Genomic DNA, 11,159 nt, shown 5'->3' on the forward strand with positions numbered 1-11,159 from the left:
AGTCATATGGCAACCCTCCCCCCATCTAGACACACAGCCCGCCTGCCAATCAATCAGTGGGTTATGTTGCAACAGCCATGGATAGCCCAGAACCAGAGGCGTCAGCGGAGCTTCGAAAACAAACAGACTGATTAATTCAGTGTGATTTCCAGACAAACACAGGGTGACTGGTTCAGAAACATGGGTGACATCAGGCAAACGCTGTCCGTTCAGGGATGAGGCTCGAAGAGCATGAGGCAGAGGTTCAATAGTTAGGCCCAGTTTCTTAGCGAGTGATGCATCAATAAAACTCTGTTCGGCCCCTGAGTCTATCAAAGCCTTGAGTGAGTGAGTGGTGGTGTGAGCAGTGAGCTTAGCTGGTAACAAAAGATGAGGAGGGGAATGTGAGATGTTTATTTCGCCCACCAGTACCCCCGTTTCTACTGGCGGGCACGCCCTTTTGCTCGTGCGGGGCAAACGGCGATGAAATGTCCGTGATGGCCGCAGTATAAACACTCACCAGCCATGAAACGGCGCTGCCTCTCCGTTGGTGTAAGCCGGGCGCGTCCAATCTGCATCGGCTCTGCCTCGCCGGGGCTCAAATCCATCGAGGCCGGCTGTTGTGGTGAAGCAGCACTACCGGCAAAAATCCCAACACTGAGCGGAGCACTCTGGGAAACTGAGTGTCGCGTCCCGCGGCGCATTCGCAGGCGCTCGTCAACGTGAATGCACAGGGACATTAATGAGCTGAGAGATAATGGTAATTCCCTCGTCATGAGCTCATCCTTCAAATCCTCCGCAATATTGTTGAGCAGAACCTCCTTTACTGCCTCTTCTCTCCACCCGGTTTCTACAGCGAGAATGCGGAAGTCAACCGAGAAGTCAGCCATAGTGCGTTTACCTTGTTTCAGATTTAGTAGACGCTGTGAAGCAGCCGAGGGCCCGCCATCCCTTTCAAACACGCCTTTGAATTCAGTCAGGAAGTCGAGGTAGGAGATATTCGGCAGGGTTTTCAATAGTGCCTGAGCCCACTGGAGCGTGCGGTCTCGTAACAGCTGAACAAAGAAAGCAATCCGGGCATCGTCGCTGGCATACGTCCTGTTCTGCTGGCGGAAAAACAGGGAGACTTGGGCAAGAAAACCTGAACATTTCTCCAGCTCACCTGTAAACGGCTCGGGACTTGGCATCGTCCTCCCCGGGGCCTCTAGCCAGGCAGCGGGAGAGTCGGGGGGTGCAGCAGCGGCCTGGGAACTCGGAGATAGAGAGGGACTTACACGCGGAGATGGATTTACGCTTGGAGAGGGCGAGCTTACCAGGGGTGTGCGCTGGGCGAGAACCTGTGTAAGGGCGGAGAGCTCTTTATTGAAATGGTGGAGCATCTTCTCGTGCCGCTCCAGCAGGGCTTCCTGAGTGAGGAGAGCCCGTTGAACAGGGTCAGAATCCGCTGAGTCCATAGTGGCTGGATCGTTCTGTCACAGATTAGTAGGCAGAGGACTCACTCGCAGGACTCTGAAGTTTAGAGAGAAGGTGAGGGTTTATTTGCAGAAAATGCACATGCAATTATTGTGACAGATTTTTTCTTACTCCTTGTTATTAATTCCGCAAAACACTGGTTTAGTTGAATTCAACCCTTCATCTATCCAGTTAATGCGGTTGTTACTAAACTCCACTGACAAAAACAGCAATTTTAAGTACAGCATCATAAAAATCACCAAAACTATTTCAGTCAGTCTTACCACTGCTACCAACAATCACCAACTCCGGTTAAGGAGAAAGTAACCCTTCATTCAAGGAGTTATATGCGAAGACATGATGTGGCTTTCCCGCCGACATGACACTCTTCAAAGTTAGCTTTGAAGAGTGAAACACACCTCATTCAAAGTCGACAGACACAAAAACCGAACTTACCAAAATAGCCTAGTCAGTTTTTGCTCTGTTGCAACAATTAGCCACTCCGGTTAAGTTGGAAAGAAAATTCAAATTCACCGACTTACATGTGAAAAGTGTTTGGCTCCACACACTCCCTGATATATAAAGCTCCTCTAAGTTACCACATTACATGGGTAAAACATTTAACAAATAGTATTTATCTCTCACACTCTTAACCTAAATAAATATATAAAGAGATATGTGAATAACTTACCTTAATGTCAAGTGTACCAAAGGAGTAACTCCACGTGCGCTCGTTAACGTCTCAACGGACTCTTCCGCATCCGGTGGGCGTAGAGCATGCACAATGCATGACGAAATCTGAGTCGTTGGTTTGATGGACCTCATTCTCATTGGATTGCCATGAATGAATTTAACACATCAGAATTTTATTAGACTCATATTCAACAAAAAAGAATGAATCATTTAATACCCATAAAAATGATTTCGTCATGTAATGTAAACATATTACTGCTTTGCTAATCAAACACATGCCCTAGTTGTTTTTTTGAGTGTGGTTTAAATCTTATCTTTCAGACAGATCGTTCTCCGTTTCTATAGGGGAACACACCTCGGCCTCTGCCCCAATTTACAGTGGTGTGCCTCATTGGTCTGTGCTCGGTCCAGTTCTTTTCTCCTTGTACATGCTGCCGTTGGGATTAATAAAAAATATATATATATAACATCTCCTTCCACTGTTATGCCATTGATATCCAAATTTATTTGCCTTTAATTAATTCTGATGTCTCTGCTTCTTTGCAACCTCTGTTCAGCTGTCTTCATGAGGTACGTCCTCTTAGGTCCTCTTGCTAGCCATCTCTTGTTCACTGTAAGAAACCTCAGAGTGTTCCTGATTAGCTCTTTTAATCTAGAGAACCAGGTCTCCACAGTGGTAAAAAGCAGCTTTTACCAGTTGCGCCAGATATCTCAAGCAAAACCGTTCCTTCCTTTAAAGGACCTTGAAAAGCTTATCCACGCATTTATCACGTCCAGACTGGACTACTGTAACTCCCTCTGCTTGGGCCTCCAACACTCTTCTCTTTACCAATTAGTTCAAAATGTAGCTGCATGTCTCTTAACAGGTACTAGAACCTATGATCACATCTCTCCAGTTTTAGCCAACTTACATTGGCTCCCTGTTAAATATCAAATAGATTTTAAAATTATTTTGTTTACTTTTAAAATTCTAAACAATTTACCGCCCAGCTAACTATCCAAACTCCTGTATTTGTACAATCCCAATAGAACACTAAGATCTTCCAATCAGATGCTCCTAACACAACTGAGGTCTTGTCTGAAGTCCAGAGGTGACCGGGCCTTTGCTACCGTAGCACCTAGACTCTGGAATAACCTCCCTGCTCATATTCGTACCTCCAAGTCTATCCAGTTTTTTAAAATGCATCTCAAAACTTATCTCTTTACTTTGGCTTTTGATTCAAACTAGCAGACTATTATCTGGCTTGTTGTGTTGTCACCTATATTGTTTTTTGCCCTGTTCTTTCTTAACTGTTTTGTTTTAATTGTCTCATTCTATTGCTCTGTCTGACTGTGAAGCACTTTGGTTTTTAATATGTGCTACTATAGAAATAAATTTTGATTGATTGATTGATTGATTGATTGATTGACCTGAATAGAATTAGTAGGTCGTTAGCAAGAGTATAGGACTTTACTCCCTGCAAAAGTGGCCACCCATAACTCTACCCAATTAAATTTAAGTAAATATAAGTGTTTGGAAAAATGTACTTTTATTGAACCATGTTCATTCACTCATGAGCTGCTGTAAAATGAATCAAATGGTTGAATTGCCACCTCAGCATGCAGTCAAGTTCTATAGATTCTTGCTAATGACCTACTAATTGTTTTCAGGTGTGTTGCAACAGGGACTCATGGAAGATTTTCAGGACAGCGGCCCTCAAGCACCGGAGTTCGAGACGCCTGGTCTACACTGTGCACTAAAGCATTAAAAAAAATGTCACTCAACACACAACACTGCGTGCCATGGGTAGTACTTCAGTTACCCAAACCTAAAATAATACTTGATAATAATTTAAGCCTAAGACAAGCTATTTTCATGTATTTTCATTTTCAATGAAATCTTAACTTCTGCACTCTGACGGCTACAAATGATTAGCTTAATTAGGTTGATTAGATTAAACCAAATCAAAAACTGTAGACCTCACTTTTAGAATCAGTGATCTATGATATTATTGATTTCATTTGTTTTACTTCAGGAGACACCACTTCAAGGCATGCTTTGACACTAAGCAATGCTAAATACATTTAAAAATAAATCAAAATTAAAGCATTTACTGTCAGATGTGAAGAAATGATTAGTTGAGCGACTGACAGGGGATTTCTAAGAATCGCCCCACAGTTCTTCAGCTAAGACACCTGAGTTAGAAAACACAAACACTGCAGTCGTCTTTACTCGCGAGGGCAGTCACAGAGCGCTCGTCCTCGCAGGAGGGCACTCACGGACTCGCGCTCTGTCACTGTCTGCGTTCTTTATTTATACAAGCTGGTCACGTGTGTGTACAAAGATAACAAAGTTATTCCAAGAACTTAGAGCTGAGGTTCCCCTTTTCTACATCTGTATGTTCTCAGAAAAGAGCTGAGGTTCCCCTTTTCTAAGTCTGTATGTTCTTAGAAAAGAGGAAGCTGTTTGCTAAATAAGTTTATCACACAACAGTTCATGTGAAAAGTCACGTAGACATGTGGATTGCTTAGTGATCAATAAAAAACACATTTCATGTAGCTGATCACACTATGTACAATTTTCTTCTGACAGTGACTTTATTTAATTACAGTTATTTAAGCTATTTATTGTTATTCACTGTTATGCAAAGTCCTGCCATGCAAGTGTAATGCAAATACACTTTTTATATAGCATGCCAAAAAAACATTTTTTATATTTCTCAAAATAAATGTGGTGACTTCTTCCCCATCATGTTCTTCTTGGTATTCTTTTCTGGTTTCAGTAAGATGATATAACATTTGGGTATAAAGATGCAAATTAGCAGTCCAAAACTAGATGCAAGTATAGCAAATATTTCTACAGCAACACTGAATTTCCCAGGGGAGCTGACATATGCTGGGATAAATGTAATCCATACTGCACAGAATATTAGCATGCTGAAAGTGATCAATTTGGCTTCATTAAAATTATCGGGCAGTTTCCGAGCTAGAAATGCAAAAATGAAACACAAAATGGCCAGTATTCCAATGTATCCTATCACAGCCCAATACCCTACAGCTGAGCCTAGGGAACACTCTAAGATGATTTTATCTTTGAATTCCTTAAAATTCTGAGATGGGAAAGGAGGTGAAGTTGTTAACCAAATGATGCATATGATAACTTGTATCAGAGTGAAACCCAGAACACAGAGTCTTTGCTGTACATGTCCAAACCACTTTTTAACATTACTACCTGGACCTGTAGCCCTGAAGGCCATTAACACAACCATTGTTTTTCCCAGAAGACAAGAGATACAGAGGACAAAGGTGATGCCAAATGCTGTGTGTCGCAGCATACAAGACCAGTCAGATGGCTTACCAATGAAGGTCAGAGAACACAGGAAGCACAGAATTAACGAGAAGAGCAGCAGGAAACTCAGCTCAGAATTGTTTGCTCTGACAATGGAAGTTTTCCTATATTTGAAGAAAATGAGTATCACACTAGCAGTCAAGCATGTCCCAAATAAAGATGCTGCAGTGAGCAGGGCTCCCATAATTTCTTCATATGACAAAAACACTGCTTCCTTCCTTATACAGGCATCTCGTCTTTCATTTGACCAAAACTCAGGGAGACATCTCACACAGGTGGCAGAATCTGGAAATTTTATATTGAAGCAGATTTTACAGTTGTTGAGTAAAGTTATTTCTGTAACTGCTCCAAGGAAGAAATGTGTATACAAAGACTTCTGAAGACATGCACATGCTTTCTCTCTTACAAGCAGTATTTACTGTGAAAAAGGTTTGACATTCAAGCTGATGGTAAAAGGCATACTGCATCAGACAAGAATGGGACAATATTCTTCTTTCAGACATTTACACAGAAAAATGAGCAAACAAACAACAACAACAGCAAACAAACAAACAAAAAAATGGAAATAATAATCAAAATATTGCTTTATGAGATTTGCTAATAAATGCATTCTGCTTTTCTGTATATTTTAGGCCAGGGTGCGGCTCTTTGCCTGGTTTCATGCAGCTCTTACATACATATCGAAGTTTGTGTTTGTGTTTTGAAGTTTTTTTGTTGTTATTGTTGTTTTAAAATGTGCGCGTTCGCTTTGCTTGAGTTCAATGTGGTATTTTCATCAAATGCGCATGCGTGTGAGATGAAAATACCGCAAAGTTTTCCAGTAGGGGCAAGTTCACCCTCAAAATGGCAGGGAAAAAATGCACAGCTAAACAAAAATATGCTAGCTTGGAACATTGCACGGGCTAAAAAGCCATACAATGAAGGGGAGTTCGTTAAAAAATGCCTCAGTGACGTTGTCTAAGGAGCTTGGAAAGAAAAGCGTCTGGACTTCTTTAAGTTGCTTGAAGACGTTTCACCTCTCATCCGAGAAGCTTCTTCAGTTCTTCAAGAAGGTTCTCGGATGAGAGGTTAAACGTCTTCAAGCAACTTAAAGAAGTCCAGATGCTTTTCTTTCCAAGCTCCTTAGACTACAATGACCTGGATGACTGAGAACCTTCACAGACTCAGTGACGTTGTTGAAATCTTTTCTCCTGAAAACAACAAAAGTAAAACGCATGGTATCGTCGGACGTCCAACTGTCCTGCCACACTGTTAACACAGAATATCAGACATTAACACAGCTATTGAATTACAGTTGCACTCTGACCTTCAAGCATATGAGTATTTTAGTGTCGCATTGGATGAGAGTTGTGATATACAAGACAAGACTCAGTTGGCAATATTTGCACGGTCTGTGTCAAACGATTGTGTGATCAAAGAAGAACTCCTTGATATTGTGCCATTAAAAGAGAGAACCCATAGATGTGAAATAAACCATGATGGCTGCATTTGAAAAAATCGAATCTGCCCATAACGAAACTAAGTGCAATAACCACGGATGGAGCACCAGCCATGATGGGATCTGTGAACGTGCTCATGGGGTTGTGCAAGCTGACCAAACATTTCCTGAGTTTTGGAAGCAACTCGTGTCTAAATCATTGAATTTAGATAACGTCATGAAGCCTTTGATGGAAATCGTCAACTACATCCGCACACATGCGCTTAACCACAGGCAATTCAAGAATGTCATCGCTGAGCTGGACCAAGGGCTTCCAGGTGACCTACCACTCCACTGCATTGTGAGGTAGCTGTCAAAAGGCCAGGTACTCTCTCACTTCTTTGAGCTTTTGGAATCCGTGAAACTGTTTATGGAAGAGAAGGACAAGGACTATCCCGAGCTCTCGGACATCAAGTGGATTATGGATCTGGCCTTTTTGGTCGACAAGCTGTTTCACTTGGACAGACTGAACCTGACCCTGCAGGGTAAGTTAAAAAATGCTGCCTGACCTGGTGCAAAGTGTGTTTGCGTTTGTCAACAAACTGAAGCTGTTAAAGGCACATATTCAAAAGGTAGATTTATCGCATTTTCCCACTCTGCTAAAAGCCAGCGGGCAAGTCGCCAGCACCGTCCTGAGTAAGGAAAGAGACAGATATGCAATGCTGGTTGAAAACTTGCACAAAAGCTTTGTGACCCTGTTCCATGATCTACAATTGAAAAGGCCACAGATTACATTCCTTGTCGACCCATTTAATGCAGAGATGGACTGTTTGAAAGTCCCGCTAGTCACAGATGAAGCTGCGGCTGAGTTGGAGATGATCGATCTTTGTAAGGACGACCAATTGAAACCTGCTTTAAGGGAAGGGACCATTGAGTTCTGGAATTGTGTGCCAATGGAAAAATACCGCAATGTCAAACGGGCTGCGCTTAAGATACTGTCAATGTTTGGGTCAACATACGTCTGCAAGTCTGTGTTTTCTACCCTAAAACATGTGAAATCAAAGCATCGATCTGTTCTGACTGACACTCATTGCTTCGAGTGGTAACAACGGAATACAAGCCAGATTTGAAGAGGATTGTTCAAGGCAAGGAATGCCAGAAGTCCCACAAAACAACATGCATTGTAAAAGAAAAATGCTATTGTAGATTATTATATTTTTGTTTGTGGACTTAGAGTTTGTGTGTGAGAGACAGTGCACACAACATTCATTGTTGAAAATGACTGGCCTGTGGTTTTAGTACTGCAGGAGTCCATTCCTGTCATTATCATGTTGGTGTGTGACATTTACAATAAATCTGGCTGAGCAGAGGTGTGTGCGTGTTTGTGTGTGTGTGTGAGAGAGAGAGGGAGAGAGAGGGAGGAAGGGATGGGTGATGTTCATGTGTGCCCATGTGTATGATGTGGCTTTTTGCGGTAACACAATAAAAAAAAGAGTGGTTCTTGGTCTCTGACTGGTTGGCCACCCCTGCTTTAGACGATGTTTTGGATTTACAAATTTTGTAGGAAACAATTCATCAAAATTATTAAATAATTCTTCAGAGGAATTAGTCCATATTTTTGGATGGCATGTGAACTTTTTGCTATGTGCGAAACTTAAAAAAAAAAGAGATCTAACCTGTAATGTTGCTGATCTCTCCCTCTGCACATTGTATACAGTCATAGCAGCAAACAGGCCTTCCTTTCTGGAGAACCTTGCGTGTTCCTGGGGGACATTTCTCGCTGCAAACTGACACAGGGACCTGCATGAATAATTACATAAAACTTTATATAAAATATGAAAAACACTGCATGGTGTCATCTTTCTAACATGTAGCAATAAGCAAAAAAACATAGCGTGAAACTATATAAAAATATGTATAAAATATGTACAGTTATAATATAATTTAAAAATATTTTATAGCTTACCAGCTTTGAGTTTCTTGCCCAAATTAAAGACTTGTTTTGGAAATTCAGCTGTTTTTCTGGAGCTAATGATATATCATAAAGACCAACTGTCACAAACTCCACAACGCCGTTTTCTTTTGGCTGCCAGTTTATAATTTCATACTTTGCTGCTGGATCTCCATTCTCATCAAAGTAAACCTCATCCCCTTCCTTAGTTGTGAAGTGACTCTTTCGTATGTGTTGTAAAATCTAAGAAATATGTCATAACTCAGTATATTGCATGACTGAGATCTTGCACACCCATTGACTTACGAATATAAGACATTAGCTCTTTTCTTAAAAACGTTTTTCTTTCTAATTGAACTTAATGTGTTAACAATAGTATTAGTTGGTTTTAAGCTCACCGTGAATGGATCTAGCTGCACATTGTTGCTACATGCTTTATTACAGCTGACAATGTTGTGAAGGGCATGGGCCACAGCATACACTCCTTTATAGACATTGTTAAAGATAGGCATGAGAGACATATCAGTGAAGCTGTTTTGAACTCCGTTCAGATCTTCATCTCCAGTACACTCTCTCTGAATGTTTGCTGATGACGTTGACTGCCTAAACTTACAGTTAAATAATGCCTCCCAGAACTCAGTAAATAGTTCATTGTTAGATGAATTGAGTGACTTCACATCCAGTATGAACTCTCTCAGGCCAGTGACATGTGCTTTGGGAATGGAAAGGCCTATGGCACCATTCAGTATGTGATGTATATCCATTTTTGCTGTTTGCGAATCAAATATCCAAGACTCACTGCCTACCCACTGGTACCCAGACAAGTTATGGTATGAAAACTCATGTATCAGAACATCCATCTCCTTGTGTGACAGAAAGGCAATGATCACCTTGGAGGTAGAAGCCTTTATAGTGCGAATTATTTCTCTTATTTTGTCAGATGGATCTGTTCTAAAAAAAGATACAGAATACTCCAGACAGATGCCCAGCTGCTGTGCAGTTTCTGTGAATGTGGCCATGCCATTATTTCCATAATCATTATTAGTTCTGATAGCTCCAACCCAAGTCCATCCAAAATGCTTGACCAAATGGGCCAAGGCTCTGCTCTGGTAGTAGTCACTGGGTATTGTTCTGAGGAAGGATGGGTACTTGGTTTTGTCACTAAGACAAGCACATGTGGCAAAGTGGCTGATCTAGAATTAAACATAAAGAACTTATATTTGAAAAAGACACAGAATGAGAGAAGATGAAGATGTTAAAAATAAGACAAACACTTAATTAAATTTGCTCAGAGGAGTTGGGAAAATGATTTAGTTACATTATTTCATTTTATAAAATATCAGTTCTACTCACTACTGGTACATAAAATGGTCCAATAACAGTGGCTATTGCTATGGTTGGAGAGGAAGAGGTCTCTCCCATTATGGCCTGTACGTGCGCAGGTCTGGTACATGATGCCTTGGAGAGTACAGACACAATTTCGTTACCATTAGCCAAAGCCAGTGTAAGTCCTACACTTCGGGCAACATTGCCACAAGTATTAAAGATTTTATAGCCCAGAGTGACTCCCGGCAGTAGGTCTGTACTGTTATTAATCTCCTCAATGGCAAAAAGCATAGCTTGGGCAAACTGCAAATCTCTGAAATTTAAACTTAATTGAGACAATTATTAATAATTCATAAAACAGAGAGAAAAAGTATTTCAAACAAAACCATTTAATGTCAATGATTTATATAACTGAAACCAAACATACATAATACACAATATTTATGAAGTTTTATTTGTATCAAGTGACTTCTAGGAGATTCCTTTAATCTAAATGCATTTTGTTGATGAGACTTACCTGGTGCATTGAAGTGGCAGTGGTTTGTGCGTGTAGGTATCCTTTCTGTCTTTCCAGCTGGTGTGAAACGAAAACATACCCCCCAATATAATATCCCCATCCTTACATAGCAGTGGGTTCCCAGGATCTCCTCTCTGCCTGCACACTGGCTCCTCAGCATGAGAGACAGATGCCACTAACAGCAGTTGCAGCAGTGCCCATCCCTGCTCAGGCCATACCTGTGTTGATGTCATTTTTCAGCTAAACCAATTAGTGGCACTAAAAGTGTCTTGATGAAAATGAAATTTACCGTGGTATTTATACCTTTTGGGAAACATGAGAAAGAGTGGCAGTTCATTCTCAGTAGACCTACAAGGTTGGGCAAAAGGAGGGACATGCCCTAATTTTCAATTTAATGTAGGTTAAAGTGTGTAAAATAAATAGATAAGATAAGATAAGATAAGATAAGATAAGATAAGAAGAACTTTATTTATCCCGAGGGAAATTATTTTGTCAT

General features: G+C 41.0%; 1 protein-coding gene across 1 annotated transcript; it reads right to left on the reverse strand.

The window, feature by feature from the left end:
• Nucleotides 1-4,823: 4,823 nt before the first annotated feature.
• Nucleotides 4,824-10,854, reverse strand: LOC146373637 (extracellular calcium-sensing receptor-like). The gene is made up of 6 exons (XM_084949732.1): nt 10,664-10,854; nt 10,174-10,471; nt 9,219-10,013; nt 8,836-9,063; nt 8,546-8,669; nt 4,824-5,737 (listed from the first exon to the last, which is right to left on the reverse strand). Exons 1-6 carry the CDS (start codon nt 10,738-10,740, stop codon nt 4,824-4,826), a joined length of 2,436 nt encoding a protein of 811 aa, XP_084805858.1. The 5' UTR covers nt 10,741-10,854.
• Nucleotides 10,855-11,159: the final 305 nt, after the last annotated feature.

The sequence above is a fragment of the Perissodus microlepis genome, chromosome 14 (assembly GCF_051167445.1).
Source record: "Perissodus microlepis isolate ML-2025 ecotype Zambia chromosome 14, ASM5116744v1, whole genome shotgun sequence".
In the NCBI taxonomy this organism is placed as follows: Eukaryota; Metazoa; Chordata; class Actinopteri; order Cichliformes; family Cichlidae; genus Perissodus; species Perissodus microlepis.